Source organism: Zootoca vivipara, chromosome 8 (assembly GCF_965207765.1).
Source record: "Zootoca vivipara chromosome 8, rZooViv2.hap1.1, whole genome shotgun sequence".
Taxonomy (NCBI): Eukaryota; Metazoa; Chordata; class Lepidosauria; order Squamata; family Lacertidae; genus Zootoca; species Zootoca vivipara.
Window position 1 is genome coordinate 49,943,768 of NC_142591.1, and position 17,816 is coordinate 49,961,583.

The 17,816-nt window shown below is 41.5% G+C and overlaps 1 protein-coding gene across 1 annotated transcript; it reads right to left on the reverse strand.

Moving 5' to 3' along the window:
* Positions 1–228: 228 nt before the first annotated feature.
* On the reverse strand, positions 229–15,923 carry OPRK1 (opioid receptor kappa 1). The gene is made up of 3 exons (XM_035125287.2): positions 15,649–15,923; positions 4,591–4,943; positions 229–761 (listed from the first exon to the last, which is right to left on the reverse strand). The coding sequence occupies exons 1-3, from the start codon at positions 15,909–15,911 to the stop codon at positions 229–231; spliced, it is 1,149 nt and encodes a 382-aa protein (XP_034981178.1). The 5' UTR covers positions 15,912–15,923.
* Between the last annotated feature and the right edge of the window lie 1,893 nt (positions 15,924–17,816).

Consider the following 17,816-nt stretch of genomic DNA (forward strand, 5'->3'; position numbering starts at 1 on the left):
AATGCTATGCTATGTACAAAGATCTGTTATTAATATGATCCAAAAACTAATAATCAGTAAACATGGCTGATGAAACCCTCATCATCAGCAACTGCTATGAGAAAGCTTACACAATATCAAATAGGTCTATTATTGTCCATTTCACACTGCGGTGGTTATTTGAGTTAGTCCAAGATCATTGGATTCCTCTCTTCCAGGAGGACAGTATGATGACATTTCCACGACTAGTCATACTGGCTTGTTTATACCATCAGCCTCCCTGGAATAAGCAGGATCTTGAATGGTGTTTCTGACTCTGCTGGTGCTTTGTCTGTCTGTCTTCATCTTAAAAGGAAAGCAGAAATCTTTGAAACACCGTTTGAAGTTTTCATCCAGGAAAGCATACAGGATGGGATTTAGGCTGCTATTGGTGTAGCCCAAAGCTATGCAGAAATAATAGCTGGAAATGGCCGCAGTGCTGTGTGACACGTCCCCAAGGGCCTCGACCAAGACGAAAATGTGGATTGGGGTCCAGCAGATAATGAAAACGGCAACCACGACAAGAACAAGTCGAGTGATGCGGCGGAGGTTTCGGTCTTTCTCTCGAGATCCAGAGAGGAGCCGCACACTCTTCAAGCGCAGAATCATCAGAGTATAGCAAATGACTATGATTAGCACCGGGATAACAAATGCAAAGACAAAGACACAGATTTTCATAAAGGTGTCCCACCAGGCATAATCTTCATCTGGAAACTGCAAAGAGCACTCGGTACTACCTGTGTCTGTAAATGAAAAGGCCAATAAGAAGGAAACATGGGAACAAATTAAACTACAGGTAACGGTTTAACAGTGGGTGTTTTTTTTTTTAAAAAAAAGTATGCATGTCATTGACAATTCCAAAACAATGTTTAACAAAACTGAAGGAGCGTCTCCACCCCCATCATTCAGCCCAGACACTGAGTTCCAGCACCAAAGACCTTCTGGCAGTTCCCTCACTGAGAGAAGTGAGGTTGCAGGGGACCAGGCAGAGGGCCTTCTCGGTAGTGGCACCCACCCTGTGGAACAGCCTCCCATCAGATGTCAAACTTTTGCCTTTTAGAAGACCAGGTGTCTTTTAGAAGGCAGCCCTATTCAAGGAAGTTTTTAATGGCTGGTGTTTTAATCTGATTTTAATATTTTGTTGGGAGCTGCCCAGGGTGAGTGGTGCAACCCAGTCAGATGGGTGACATATAAATACTGTAATAAAATTGTTGTTGTTGTTGTTACTACTACTAATGTGATTTCAAGACTTTCCACTTTGCACTGTTAGGGTCAGGTGTTCCTAACTGGGCCTTCACTTTCTAATTGCAGTCCCTTATCCTCCATGCATTCTGCAGTTTGCTCAACTTTGCTTTGTGATGTTAGTGCTGATTTGAGAGGGTGAACTTTCATGTGCCCTTTCAAATGTATTTCAAACAGAGAGTTTATTGTCTCTACCTGCAGGCGATTCTGTACCTCTCTAATGAACTGGAGCTCTTTCAATTATGGTGGTTAGAAAGAGATGTAGCTTTTAGAAGGGTTGTTCTGTAAGTAATGAGGAAGAACAGCTGAGAGTGGGAATGCATGATTTACAGAGATGAGACATTCATGATGCAGGAGAACAAATATTCTACAGAGTAATATCATGCTTCAACCCTCTCGATTGAACCGATGGTCTTAAGAGGCTTCACTCCTCCACAACAAATTGTGCTTTTTGCATTCCTGATATTAAATTGACAAGAAAAACACTGAAAGCATGGAAGCTGCTGAAAAATTATACATGGAGTAGCTGGTCCTCTCTCTCTCTCTCTCTCTCTCTCTCTCTCTCTCTCTGTGTGTGTGTGTGTGTGTGTGTGTGTGTGAGAGAGAGAGAGAGAGAGAGAGAGAGAGAGAGAGAGAGAGAGAGAGAGAGAGAGAATAGAGTTCTCTGAGTCTCTCTTTCTCAGAACCAAGCCACAACCTTCACTGCCCCTGTCTAGAATGTATCTGTGAAGTGGGACAGTGTCTCTTGCTTACCTGAATGAAGAGATGGGTGTGGGTGTAGAAATCTCAGGCTTTTGTGTTGGCTGGAATGTGGCCTACTGTACAAAAGTAAGAGTCACATCCGTTTATCCACCCACTTTTGCCTCTGACCATGCTCACCACAGTCAGCCTGCAGCCTCTGAAAGGTTAGCTATAAGGGAATGTGGCCATTGGGCTAAGAAAGGTTCTGCACCTTGGATCTAGTGTAAATCACACAGTGTAAAGTGTACACTGAGGACAAAGTTCAGGTTGTGCACACACCATGCATTTAAAGCACACACACACACCCAAAAAAAGAATCCTGGAAACCATAGTTTACCACTCAGAGAGCTACAATTCTCAACACCTTTAACAAACTACAGTGCCCAGGGTTTTTTGAGGAGGGTGTGCCTTAATTGTATAGTGTGTATGTGACCTTAGTTTAGATCCATCTTTGGGCCTCTGGAAAGTGGATTGCTTTGGGCCAGACCTGCTTAGACTCAAGTCCAAAGTGGAGGCCTGCTTCAGAAATTCAGCGCTTCCTCTGTCTCCCCAGTCTACCATGAACATGGGGAACATAGCTACCAAGTCTCCTGCTGAAAAATGCAGGATCAGCAGCGGCGCGACACTGGAAGTCACTTCTACGCATGTCTGGACATGTGTAGAAGCAACTTCCAGTGCTGCTCTGCCCAATTTCCGGTGCCCAGGCATGGGCGGAGCGGCACCGGAAGTCACTTCTATGCATGTCCGGACATGCGTAGAAGCGACTTCTGGTGCCGCACTACCCATGTCTCGGCACTGGAAATCGGGCGGCGCCAGCACCCAAAATAGAGCCTCTGGCAGGTAGGAAATCTGGTGGATTTCTGGGATTTTTTTCCCATTCAGGAGAACAGCGGGAAACGGATTAAAATCCAGGGGTTTCCCGTGAAAAATGGGAGACTTGGCAGCTATGATGGGGAACTGAACCAATAGTTTGTTTGATTTTTGCAGAATTTGTTGAGATTATAAACTATGAGTCTTGTTATTTGCTGCTGCTTGTTTATATTGTTTTGCTGTTTTTAGTGTACTCTTCTCTGATCTCCTTAGGGAGGGAGAGTGGGCTATAAATTATTGTAACTAATAATCACACTTTCTGGCATAGTAAGCCCTTCTGATTGGATGAACCCTGCCAGTGGCATTGTGTAAGGGGAGTTTTTTAAATCTGGGGAGGAGCAATTCACTTTCCCCCTGCACTTTTGGGGACTGTATGAATATAGCATACGTAGGTTACACAAGCACCCAAGGTAAGTAGCATGCAAATTTTTAGAAGGGTAGGTGCAATGGTTAGGTGTTACGATGAATGAAAACATGGGCTAAAAAAAATCAAATCCTGAAACTATGTCAACATAGTTTGACTGACTTCAGGCAACCGCTGCAGAGTGACTCACCTGATAAGAGTACCAATGGGTTATTAGTGATTATATTTCATAGCATAATATCATGTATTTTTCATTCTAAGTGCTTCTGAATTATAATCTAATCGCTTAATTACGGTATTCGCTGCATATTAACAAGGCTAAATTGTGGCTGTGCTTTTCACACACAAAGTACCAGCTACATAATTTAACAGATGTGAGCCAAAGCATCTGGATCCTTTTCAGTATCCAGTCTCATTCAGCTCGTTCATCACTGCAGAGTCCATGAAAGATACACCATCAACTTGAGGGATCCAACTAGTTAGCAGATTTCTGTTGCCTGCAATTGATTCATATGGATGGTGTTTTTGTGAGAATGAGTGGTTGCCAGACTGCTACGTATGTTACTATTTCGTATATGAATCGGGGTGGGCTATTTTTTCTTTCACACAGGAAAGTAACAACTATGAATAATATTTCGCATTTATGCATTTTGTAAAAAAACTGCAGAGATGTGTGTGTGTGTGTGTGCATGTGTGTGTGTTTGTCATCTCAGCAATCATTAATATCAATTGGTAAGTATTATTCTCATATTGTTAAAGGGGTGGGAACTGAGATTTTCCCAATAAGTGAAACCTGTCAAACACCATCTACTGAGTTTATGGTGAAGGCAAGATTTAAACCAGTGAATTCCTAATGAGAAAGGGCCATAACAGAGCATCTGCTTTGCTTACAGAAAGCCCCAGTTCCAATCCCTGGCATTTCCAGGGAATGTCCTTTGTCTGAAATGCTGGAAAGTTACTGCCGGTCAGTGCAGAGTCTCTAATGACTGGCTGCAGCACTCCATAATTTCAGTCAATAAGGAGCTAGATGGACTAATGGGACAAAGCAGCTTCCTTTCTCCCTACAATCACTATCACACCTTAAACTCTTAGGCACTGACCTACACTAACTTTCAAGTAAGAGTACAGTATTGGACGCTAGATTATTTCGCAGTTACAGCCATGATCACTAGAAATCCATCTTTTGAAAAAGGAAAAGGAGCAGTTTTGAGGATTCTAGTAAGAACACGCCAAGTGCATAAAAGCAGCTGGTATTCAAAAGTTAATTATTGTTAGTCTCTTCTATGTTTTTTTTTAAAAAAAGTTTATTATTGAGCAGAAACAAATCACCTGCAACGAACAGAGCCCATACTCACCCTCCCTGACTTTGGTACCTCCAAGGACGATGGCCGATATGCCAACTGATGAAGATAAGAGCCAGATACATATGTTGATGATCTTTGCCTTCAGGGGAGTACGGAAGTCTAGAGCCTTCACCGGGTGGCACACAGCAATGTATCGATCAACACTCATCATGGTCAGCGTGAATATGCTGGTAAACATGTTATAGTAGTCAATGGAAATAACTATTTTACACAGCACATCCCCAAATGGCCACGAGTTCATTAAGTACTCAGTACTTTGGAAAGGCATTGTGGTGGTTACTAGGGCATCTGCTAGAGCCAGATTAAAAATGTAGATATTGGTTGCTGTCTTCATCTTTGTGTACCTGCAACACAAGAAGAATTTCCATCATGTCATCCCACAAGTCAGTTTAGTTTTGAGAATGCTCTGAAAGAAACATTTAACTTTGAAGTAAACTTAAATAGGGGGGGACCCACTTTTCACTGAAGGTTTCCCAGGCACCCAAAGTACTCCCTCCCCCTTTAAGTTACTTTTGTGTATGTGATGATGGTGCACTAACAGGGGTGAAAATGTTTCCCTTTTAGGATGGGAACCTTTGGTTCTCCAGATGTTGGACTTCACTCCCACTCTGGGCTAGGCCAAGACATTTTGCTACTTGAGGCAAAGGACAAAATTGCAGCTTAGAATACCACAATTCCATCTACAAAAGCAGGCTGGATTGGCAGTTGAATTTCACTTGAACACTAGTGGTATCAGTAAAATAGTGGGGTGTAAGCAATGTACTTCTCGGCTAACTTTGTTGCCCATGTTTTATCATTAAACTGCTGGAATTCCTTACAAGGACTTACAGTAGTTACATTTTCAATGGTGGTGGCTTGTCACTGAGAAACTGAAAAACCACTCTAGGATTAACATTATCCAAGTGATGCACAACCATTTGGCAAAAACTTCATTCATTCATTCATTCATTCATTCATTTAAAAAACCACTTATGGGGTACTTTACCACAATGGAAGAAAGCAAGATAGTGTGTGAAGGGCAGGCAAACAGACAGTTCTATCTTCTGATAATTCATTCCCATCCCCAACCCACCAAGCATCTGCTGCCTGAAGCAACTGCCTCATTTTACCTAATGGTAGGTCTCACCCTGTTCCCATTGTAACCCAATGGCCATGCTAGCTGGGGTGGATGGGAGCTAGAGTCCAACAACATCTAGTGGGCCACAGGTTTCCCATCACTGATCTATGAGAAGGAAACAGAGCACTGAATTTCCAATGCAACTGGACAATTTCATTGCTTGGTTCAGCAGTGCATAAGAAATACATGTTCCTGTTTTCCTTTTCCTACTTACCCCACTCAATAAGGACAATGCTTCTTTATTTTCCCTCAGAGATGATGCTATATACAGGTGTCTAAAATCTTGGCCTAATTTGGCAGCTGCCCTGTATCTATCCAATATTACTTATGAATCTTATAGATGGGCCTTCTCCAGAGCTCGATTTGATGTGATGCCTTCAGCTGTGTTACACGGCAAATTCTTGCATATACCAATCGATGAGCGCTTTTGCCTATGCATGTCCAATAAGGCGGAATCTGTTATTCACATTCTTTTATTTTGTGAACTCTATAGTGAACAACGGTCGCGACTCATTTTACCCCTATTATCAAAATTCATACCCTTGCAATATTATCTGGAATCCCCCGCCCCCGAAACATTATGTAAATTCCTTTTGGAAGATTCTTTGAGCTCAGTATCCTACGCTGCGGCCAAATTTTGCACCTTAGCTATTAAAAAACGTAAATCTCTTTTATTGAATAACATATTATAACAATTTGTCCTCCCCTCCAATGATGATATTGCTGATCTTTTGTTCGGAATTATGTTGTTTTGTATTGCTGGCTCTTGCTGTAATAAAATTGACTGACTGAGTGAGTGGTACCTCAGGTTACAGATGCTTCAGGTTATAGACGCTTCATGTTACAGACTCCGCTAACTCAGAAATAGTACCTCGGGTTAAGAACTTTGCTTCAGGATGAGAACAGAAATCGTGCTCCAGCAGTGCGGCAGCAGCAAGAGGCCCCATTAGCTGAAGTGGCACCTCAGGTTAAGAACAGTTTCAGGTTAAGAATGGACCTCCAGAACAAATTAAGTTCTTAACCCGAGGTACCACTGTAGTCATATCTGAGTGCCTACATTGCCATATTTTAGCCTTGAGACAAAGGCATTCAGTTAATTGTTTAGTTTGAATCTGGGAGTGGGTGGAGAATGAACCCTTCTAAGAAAAGCAAGGATGCTGTATTGTTTAATTACAGTTTTGCAATCTTCTCTGTGTGTTTCTTCCAATGTGTAAATTGCTGTATTGATTGTTGGCTTTATGCTAATTACTCCTTTGGGTGTAAGTATCATGCAGCAAGAGAGAATAAAATAGTACTGGAGAAAAATTCAAGGGAAGAAAATAGCACTTGTGGGAGCAATTGCGGGAGGGCAAAGACAGATTTATTTGGATTTTTCAGGCAACATTTCACATCTTCTGTAAGCCCACTTTTTACCTTTTTCCATTTTTTTTGCAAAAGAAAACTTGGAGCCGTTTTCAGTAGGCTACTGTTTACAGACAGAAATACTAGCATTTGCCAAAGCTTGTAGTCTATATATTTTATTTCACCCTTTAACTGATTTATTGCTGCACGCTGTGTTAGCAATTAGGTTTTACTTGCCAGCAGCAGAACTAAATTCATGAGCAATTTTAATTAGATTATGCAAATTAGTCAAGCCATCATAAAGTTGCTAGATTTATTTTCATGAAATAAGATCCAACAACAGCTAAATGAGGATATAATTTTTTCAGTGGATGACAAGTAACGCCCCCTAGTGTTTCCATTCTTTTCAGGAACCTTAGTTGTGTTTTTTTGCCAAGTGAGTGGTTGCCATCGAACTGTCAGCCTTTAGCAACATTCAGCACTACTGCTGTAAGACAAAATGCTTAATGGACTGAACAGCTGAATATTGCCAGCTGGTTATATTACAAAACATCACACATGCAAACGGTAGCATGATAATCACTGTGAATGTATACATATGTAGGGCTTTTCCTAGCACGGGTGAAGTGGTAAATTATGAAATCCAGGCACTCTTCAGGACAATCCCCAAGCCATGCCCTCATAGCCATGTCCCTTCTAAGACTGTAGAACAAAAATGAATTTTTGACCAATTCAGACATTATGACTTCAGTACCAACCCAGTTTACAGATTGCCTCCATTGGTGAATTTGCAATAACTTCAAAGCCCCACTTGGCTCTTACATTACAGCACAGCTTGAACTCAAGTCATGATACAAAGGAGAAATGGTTCTCCTAACATCATGGTGACATCAAGTGAATGGCACCTGGCCAGCCCTGTCCACCAATCAAAGTTGCCCACCAGTGGGGGAGAGGGGAGAGCCCAGGAATTTGCCTGCTGGCTGCAAAGAGTGCCCACACTCCTGCTTTTGATCTTCCCTATTTTATTATCTACAGAGTTCAAAATATTTTGGGCCCTGAGGCATGGACATGTTTACATATGGACACACACACACACACACACACCACTGTAGTTACTAGTTATATATTAACATAGTAGAAACACTGACTTAAGGTTGTGATGGTGTAACAAAATTGCTAAGCTGTTGTAACTTTACTACACTATTGTTATTTGAAGTCATAGTTGGGTTGAGGATTTAGTTGCAATCCTATCCTGTGTCATTTGGCCAGCATTATTTAGAGTGGCATTGCAGTGTTAAACGCTTTCATTCCACTGGTACTAGTTGAAACCTGTGCAATTACACTGTCACCACCTCTATGAAAAAAATTGAATTTTGTTAAAGTAGCAATACTTGAGTAAGTCACAACTTAATTGATTTCCATTAGGCTTCTATGATCTCTTTGCAGCTGTATTCTTAAAATTTGTATTGCTAGTCTGCAGATGGTATCATGCACTAGCTGGCAACAACAATCTGCAGTCATATATATACAGTTCTCACAGATAATCAGGGTCGCAAATTGTAGCTGTTTGCATTGATTAAAACTATATATTAAATGTTGCTATGATTAACACTAATGTTTAAGGACTGAAATTGCTCACTCAAATTAGCCTTTTAAGTCAATATCTGAAAAACATAATACTAAATGACTGCTCATAAAATAACATCTCTAAAAGAGGCAGCCAAGCATTTGCCCAAGAAACCCAAAGGACTTGCAAACTGGAAAATTAAAGGATTTCATTCATTTGTGACTGAAGCTTATGACCATTAGTGGGTGCTGTGGCTGCAACACCTACCCGACCTTCATCCAGCTGCATCACTCCTGCTTACTGGGCAATACGGGGGGGGGGAGGCAAGGTTGGCATAGTGCAAACTCACCAAGAACAACACCGGATTGACTGTGTAAGTATGTTTGCACTGTGCCAACCTCACCACTGCCTCACTACTACTACTCTACCTCCCAATAAGCAGAGGTGACATAACTAGCTGGAGGTCAGTTGAGTGGCACTGTCCAATCATGTCACCTGCTACTACCAATGACAAGAAATGGTTAAACAGGAAAAGTTTATTAGCTGTTTTAAACCAGTTTCTAATCCAGGAGGTGATCTCCCATCTATCCCACCACAAAGCTTTCTTAGGAGCCTTTGATGACAGACAAATTACTGAATGTAGCATCTCACTTCCTTTTTCTCACAGGGAGGGATGGGAGATAAATTTGATTCATTTCACATTTCACATTTGATTCATTTCACATTTATACCTACTATAATTCTCACTTTCCAAAACAATATGCAAACCAAACCACAAACAGATTTCCCAAGTCTCACCCACTCAAATTTTGCAATGAAAATTCTCAAGTGAACAAATGTGTACAAAACTCAAAGAAGTGTGTGTTGGTGAAAATAACATAAATAACATTATTTTTCAACTGAAGCAAACAATAACTCAGATTTTCTCCATATTGATATTTGCTCTGATTTATTGCCGAAGAGTGGGTTTCCCCGGGGAAAGTGGTGTGGTAGGGGCAAAATCTCTCGGATCCATGCATAGAAAGAGCAGGAGAGGGGAAAACCACTCTGATCCATGCTTTCTAGGCAAGGGACAAGGGAGTGTGGACAAGCCCCCATTGAATCATTTTATTATTTTAAGGCTGGTTTTTTTTAAAAAAAATGTGTTTGTTAGCTGCCTTAGTGCTATGAGTGATGTAGAAAGATGGGGTATAAATTTCTTTTTTAAAAGTACCAAGGAATTCCATATTACCTTTTATATGCACTAGAACATATGGATTAGACTATATGGATTTGACCAGTCAGGCTGGATTAATTGCCTGTGGTGGGTTTTGTTGTGTATCATTTCAGACACACTTTGTATTAGTACTTCTGTTTGAAAAGCATAGCTCTTCTACATATGCATATGTAAATGTTAATAGGCAGGGTTATATCAATCATTTGAGTTAATAAAAACTTAGAACTATGAATAGTACCCTGTGCAGATTGTATACACAAGGCATGGATAACCAAACAGTGCCCTCCTGATGTTTTGCACTAAAATTCTGCTCAGCCCCACTCAACATGGCCAGAGGTCAGGGATGCTGGGAGTTGTAGTCTAAAACTTCTGGAGGACACCTGCAATAAGGAATCATAAGGAAGATCTCTAAATCCTGGTTAGTTTCTTTAACGGTTGTTTAACACTACTACACACACAGTGTGGTAGAAGTGTATTTTCCCTATACAGTATGTTTAATACATTCTTCTATATGAAATGGGCATTCTTATAGCGCAATCCCATGCAAACTCCACTGGTGATTGAGACTGAGGAACCCTGTATTGATATTTTTTCAGCAGAAATTTAGGCAGAAGCAGCAGAGAAACAGAAGTACGGTATATTTTTCCTCCCTTCTCATTGGGATTGTATCCATACTGCAAGATATCTGCAAAAATGTTTCTTATAAAGACCATTTTTTAACACAGAAAATTATTCAAATCACTGGAGGCTTGTTAGATAATTAGGGAAAGTGGCTAATTTGGAGTCTGATGACAGTCATCTGCTCTTCCATTTAACTGGCATCCTGGGGCAATGGGCATCAGTACATTGAGGGAGTGACTCCAGAATTACTGCTGGAGTCACATCATTCATATGGGAGCCATTACTAGTTGACAATGGCAACACAGTGGCAAATCCAAAAGGCTGAAGTTCTGTTTCCATTAGATGCTGAAATTAGTGCCCATTCCCTCTCCTTACAATAAAAGGCCTTAAAACAAGCTGCGACATTTCCAGTGAACATCCTACTGTGACAAAAATATGTTAAAATTACAAAGGCTTTTCTTGTATGCCAGAGTTAGAAAATGCATTAGATTTCTAAAGTTAGAAAAGGCATTAGAAAGGCGCCATTTTATTTTAAACCCAGTCTTGTTTCCTGTAGAAATTGAGCCTCTACCCCTGCAGAGATCCAGCTGGGTTCAGTTACTGAAAATGGTACAGTAAGACCTATATAGGAGGAGGGAAGTGGCATTAAGAGACAGCTGATTGCAAAAGAGAAAATGCTCAAGAAATAGAATCCAATTCGGAACAAGACTCAAGAACCTAGAGAAAAGGAGCTAAGCTCACAGAAACTGCATGTTCACCTAAGGTGTCAGTTGTTACCCTAGGTGCGCACAGCTCTCCTGTCATTATACTAGGCTGACAGAGATTACACACTCCCGACCCTGGCTGCATCACAAGCACAAAACAAGGACTCAATGAGGTAAATCCAACCTACTTGTCAAGGTGCATGCCTAACACATATATCTGCAGCATATTATTAAGATACTACATCTTTATTTATTTTTTTAAAATATATTTTTATTAATTTTCCAATTAAAACCAATTATATCACATTCGTTATTTCAAATTATACACATATATATCAATCAAACCGAATATTATGCCAAATCATCTAAAAAAATTTTTTGGGTTCCCATGCTTCAAGAAATTGGGGATTCCTCGCAACCGTCCACTGCCGTCTTTTTTCTAAAGTTCAAATCGTCTCTCCAAGTTCATAATAATCCGAATCTTTCCCTTACAGTCACATAGATGTTTTCCACTTTCAACCGATTGTTTCCCAGCTGCTGAGATAAATATCAAACAAGGTTTCACAAATGTTCTTTCTCCTGTGTGGGTTAATCAGTCCAGCCTCCCCATAAATCTTCTTGGTCTGGAGCTCCCTGTTGCGTCAACACGAAGCAGCGCCATCTTAAAAAAACTCAAAACACTTTCGTTTTCTCTCATAACCGGGTAGATTAACGATCTTTATAAAATTTACAGCTTTTCCAGGCAGAAGACCCAAACATCAAACCATAGACTCTTGGTAAATTAATGGATCTCCTTGCCCTATAGCTGAACTTAGCTTCAGGTTGCTGCTCCAATTCAAAGTGCGTCACAGCTCATAAATCCTCCGAACGCGTCCAGGCACTCCTTCCGTCCAACTAGAGGGGGGCTTTTCTCGTCGGCAACTCCACATCTTTAAAAAATATGCTCAGTAACAACAGTTTATAAAGTTCAACTCACACAGTCTTTTGCTTCTCTTTCACTCCAAACAAACCAGGACATCGCGTCTGGGAAGGTACGAAGTAACTCATATGAAGAAAAATTAAAAAAACTCACTTCCCTTATCGCTCCGTCCCCATCAATCCTTCTTTCAGATGAAATACAGCCTTTGACTCCTCTCCCTCAGCAGCATAAATTTCTCAGCAGTAAACAGCGCTTCTTCCCCTCCTTCTGAAGTATGTCCATAGATTTAAGCCTAATTATCTTCTTTAACCATGGAAATCCCCGCCATGCAGATTAGCGGCCGGGAGTCCTGGCCCTCGTAAGTGCTCAGCCCAAGCTCCCCCCACTCCAAAAACAGTCGGAGTGGGTCTGGGGGCATCACGGGCCAGCGGCCCCTCTCCGTAACCCCCGGAGAGGGTAGGGGGTTGCCATTTACTCCCCTAGCAACCGCCAAATTCCTTACGAAGGTCAGAGAGATGGAAAACAGGTCCGCCATTCCTGCCGGCGGAAACCGGAACCCAACATACTACATCTTTAGAAGAATTTTCAGAAAGCATTTGCCTATTTTTCAGAAATGACCGTTTCCCCAACATGAAAGGGGAGGTGCATTTTGCGCAGTCGCGTGCAGCCCCCCTGGGATCCCTGAGGCAGTACTGGAGTTTGGAAGCTAGCACTGGCTACCTGAGGCTGGTGGCTGGAGTCGCCGCCCACTCAGTTAGCCGACCAATCCAGCCAAGGGGAGGCGTGCCAGGGGGATTGGCCAGGTAGGTTCAGGTAGGCTTACCTGCACACAAAGAACCCCATTGCACTCAGTAGGATCTGTTCCCATGTCAGTGTATATAGAGTTGTAGCCAGTCAAAGTAATTAGGCACCTGGAAAATCATTTTTCTGTTGCACACAATCATTCTTTCCACAAACAAACAGAAATGTATACCTTTTCATAGAGACACCCACTCCCATATGAATACAGAGAAACTCAGTATATAACACCGCCTTCCACACAGGCACAAAGAAAGCTTCTCTATACAGTATCACACTCCTCATTTAAAACACATTACAAATTGTTTGTACTGTATAATTTAGGAGTTCATAAGATGTAGTGTTTCCCTCACATATATTTTGTGATATACACATTTTCCCACTAAAACATCCATTTATTGTGTTGATTTGGAAGCACTTCCTCTGGAGTATTGCAATGAATTGTTAATGTTGTGCAGGTGTCTGCTTAATTTTATTATTCAATATTGTTCACTGTTTGTATTTTTTGCTTTGTTTTCTCCACCCCCTTTTTACCTGTCTGATCAGCCCCACCCCATGATTTAGCACCAAACATTCCAAACTGTGGGGTTCGAGCAGCTGGAAAGGATGCTGCCAAGGATTTTGATCACAGCGTAAAGCACACCAGAAATTTAGTACAGAAAACTGACGGCTTGCAAAACTGGTAATATATTTTTAAAAATATATAGTGAAGAAGCAGAAGGCCCAAAGATAAATGCCTGGGAGATCTGCTACCAACTTTCTCTGGATGGTAATTTAAGAAAGCTATTGAAAACTCTAGTTTTGATTTGAGAAGCAGTGCTGGGAGAAAAGATATTTAAGATATTCCACTCCCAACATCATTGTCTCCATCTAAATTTTCCCCATCCTGAAGCTACTATTAGCTCTGCTGGGGGGACTGGGACAATTCAGTTAACTGTATGCTCCCTGCATTTTTCTTTTCATATTACAGCTACCATTCGCTTTGGGGGAGGGCATTTTCTATCAGGGAAATGGCATGTGATGCAAGATTAATCCCACTTCTACAGCATCAGGGCTTCAATCACAATCAAAGCTCACAGCAGATGTTTGAAAGGGGAAAAAAGAACAGTCGAGAAAATTGATCAAAGATTACCTGTAGTGTTATCTATCCCCCCCCACCAAAAAACATCCATCAACTATCCTGTAAAAAAATAATCTGTAATTTTATGTCTACTTATATGATAGTTCATGCTATTCATACTCAGAGTATTGAAATCAATTGCATCTCTCTCACACACACACACACGAGAGAGAGAAAGAGAGAGAGTCTGTGTGTGTACTTCCCCATCCTCCACAACCCCATCCTCTGTGAGTGCAGTGTTCATTTATGGATGATTCCCACAAGCTCAACAGAATACCTATCCCCTTACCAGGCATGGGCCAATAGGGTGAATGGGACATCACCACACATGTTCCACACATGTTCCCTTCTACTCCTTCCCTCCACTCAGCACAAGCTACTCATGCCGTGGTGCATAAGCAATTTGTATCGAACCTAGAGAGAGGGCTGGGTGGGAAACTCAGAAACCCCAGTCAGGTGTCCTCCCTCAAATATTTCCCATCAGAGGAGGCAGAGCCCCTTGCCTGTTGAGTGGCCTCCCTGCTGTAGAAGTTCAGAACCCAACCTTTGGCGTCAGACCATGAGGTAGGAAGGTGATGTAGCGAGCACACCCTTGCCCTCCCTTCTTCACGGGATGAGAAACCCTTTGAGAGAGGACGCTTGGCTAGAGTTACAGTGACCTCACATTTACCCCAATGGCATTTTGTGCTGCCTGTACATCTACTTACAGGCAGGGAGTGGGGGTAAAACAGGGCTCTGTTAGGCCTGGTGGGGGAATATTTCTTCCAAAGCTCCTATACCCATGTTATACTACTGAGACATTTGATGGGGGGTGGTAGGGAGGGTAACAAAACTTCTATATAGATTTTTAAAAAATAATAAATAATGACACTTTCGTTTGAAAAACAAAAAAGGAAAATATCATAAATACTAGATCTACTGGCAGTTGAAGTGTATGTGTATTATATAATGTTAGCAATAATATAGACCACATTAACTGTGTCTTATCCCTGGAGGGAGCTCTGCTCACATATTTCCACAGTGCTTGCCAGCACTGACTCTCTCAGACTTTTAACTTTCAAGCCCATGTTCTGCTTCAGTTTTCACTTTTATTCTTACAACCAAATGAAGACAGTCTCTGACTGACACTTAAAACAGCCACATCTATGTCCACAAAGCAGTTTCCCCCTTTGTTGGGATAGCACAGTAATCTGTGAGGGGAAATATCTCGAATTAGTAATGCCACCCTGCCATTTGCAAGCACCAATCCAGCATCTGTAGTTTGGTCCTGGCACTCAAATAGCCCTCAGTAAGGAAGCATCCTAGAACTCAAGCAACCCAAGGGACACAACCATCAAGAAACAGAGAGCTTTTCCCCTTATAATGAAACATTATAACATGGCAGACCATTGATCCATCTAGCGCAGTGTTGTCTATGCTAACCATTGATCCACCTAGCGCAGTATTGTCTATGCTAACTGACAGTGGTTCCAGTCCTCCCTGGAGTTGCTGGGAACTGAACCTGGGATCTTCTGTATGCAAAGTAGATGCTCTACCTACCACTAAGCTATGACCCTTCCTATTTTCACTTAGTTCCCTTTAGTTATGTAGCTTTCCCCCAACAATGACAGTTAAGACCCAACAAAATCATCCTTCATACCTCTTACCTTATGATGACGAACATGACCAAAGAGTTGCCAACCAAGCCCACCACAAAGACCATGGAGTAGACTGCAGTGATGATTATGGGAATAGCCGGGGAGATGTTGGTGTCATTCTGCTGTAAGTCCTCATAAGTGCCACTACTATTGTTGCCATATTCTGCCCAGTCCGCAAGCCAGCTGCTGCTGCTGCTGCTAGGTAGTGGGCAAGATCCTGGGGAGCAGGTAGGGCCCGGCTCCTCACGAAAAATATACACTGGGGATTCCATGGAGGGTTTCACCTCCAGCCCAGGTAGAGAAGAGGAGAAAAGAGCAGAAGAATACACTGGAAAGAGAAGAGTGAAATTAAAAGAGTGCAATTACCATAGAGGCATCACTAAAGAGGATAAAGGTGTCATTGGAACAGTCATGAACTCCTTCTTGAACATTGTGTTTAATATAAAAGGAAAGAACAGTATTGGGAAAAGGAAGCATAAAGTGGCAAAGGACATTCATAAAAAACCTGGACTCAAGAACATCACTTCCTAGCAAAGTAATAAACTAATCCAGATTTCCTACTGCACCAAAGTGCTTTTGAATTAAACTCATTTAGTCCTCTATAATGCAATGAGAGAAAACTTGATAGACCTCACATACTTCAGATACTAGGTTAGGGAAGAGATTCACAATCATTGAAGTGCTTGAACTCCTTTGGACTTTTAAAATACTAGGTAGCACCAAAAACTTGATCAGTTTTCCAGATAAGTTTTAAGCCCTCTTAGATTGAGGTACACTGCATCATTGGCTCAGGACCTGATATACATTTCAGTTTGCTCTCATTTCATCAGTAATTTATTGCATATCTCGACAAGGGATTCTTTCCTCTTAGGTAAAATTAAAAGGGGATCAATTTCCTTTTAAAGTACAGCCAGTTTTCTCAAAACAGGTGGAGAGCACAGAATGCATTTCAATAAAATAAAAATCATAAATAAAATGAGAGAAACAGAACAGAAAGTACATTACCTTTTTGTAAAATTCAATGGAAGGAGTGGGATCTCCCAGGAGATATTTTCAGAATTTGAAAAGCATCCTCTCCCTCTCTCTCTCAGAGGTGACTGTTATCTTGGGAATCTGGAGGGTTCACACACCCTGGGGATGAAGAATAGCCGGGATGCCAAGACAGATCATCAGTATTAGCTCCAAGACTGCAGAAGCTGTAACTGCAGCCTGCACTTTACCTTTGTACAAGCAGTCTCTCACTCACACTCTGTCTCCCACTAAACAGCTCAGTATATGCCGGCAGTCCTTGCACACATTCTCCTCCAAGCTCACATGACTTTTCTCTAAACACCACTTGGGAAGAATAAGGCAGCCAGTCCTGCAGCACCTAGGAGATTTTTTAAATACCACCTTACAAGTTGCTCTCCCACCCTATCCCAGCCTCTCCCCAGGTTTTAAAATGCTTAAGCAATCATATTTCCTCCGTGTTAATTATATAAAAGACAGCAAAAAGAACATCTGTGATAAAGCAGATCCGACTGCCCACTTGATACATGTTGAATGCATTCAGGATTGTTCTCACATTGTGTCCCCTGTTTCATTAAATCCATACAAAGAAGGGGGGCAGAGAATGCTCTCTCCTATGATGCTGCAGAATGGATAAGACAGAACCGCGTTAGAACATGTTAGATTCATTGCATATCATTTAGATTCATTATAGATCTACAGCCAACAACTCCATTTATATTGGATAATGATTTTGTCATTTATTCACATTGTAGGAGATTTGGAAGAAGAAGAAGAAGAAGAAGAAGAAGAAGAAGAAGAAGAAGAAGAAGAAGAAGAAGAAGAAGAAGAAGAAGAAGAAGAAGAAGAAGGAGAAGGAGAAGGAGAAGAAGAAGAAGAAGAAGAAGAAGATACTTTGGCACCCTTTATTTATTTGCTTTATTTATTTAACAGCTCAGTGAAGAAAACTTCTGTCCCAACAACAATGGAGAAGGTGTGACTCTGCAAGTTTTGATGGGCTCCAATATCCATCAACTGCAGGTAGCACAGCCAATGGTCAAGGACAATGCAGGTTGGAGTCTAGCAACATCTGGGTGGCCACAGGTGTCCCATCTCCAGTTTTCAGCGATCCTATGGTGCATGAAAGAATACCCTCATAAGTCAACAATTGTCAAGCTTTGTTGTCATGA

Excerpts from the sequence above, each read along its gene's own strand:
- OPRK1 (XM_035125287.2), bottom strand. The coding sequence starts at position 15,911 with ATGGAATCCCCAGTGTATATTTTTCGTGAGGAGCCGGGCCCTACCTGC. Across the intron at positions 4,944-15,648 it reads GTCATGTTCGTCATCATAAG|GTACACAAAGATGAAGACAG; the intron begins GTAAGAGGTATG and ends CTTGTGTTGCAG. Across the intron at positions 762-4,590 it reads AGGTACCAAAGTCAGGGAGG|ACACAGGTAGTACCGAGTGC; the intron begins GTGAGTATGGGC and ends TTTCATTTACAG.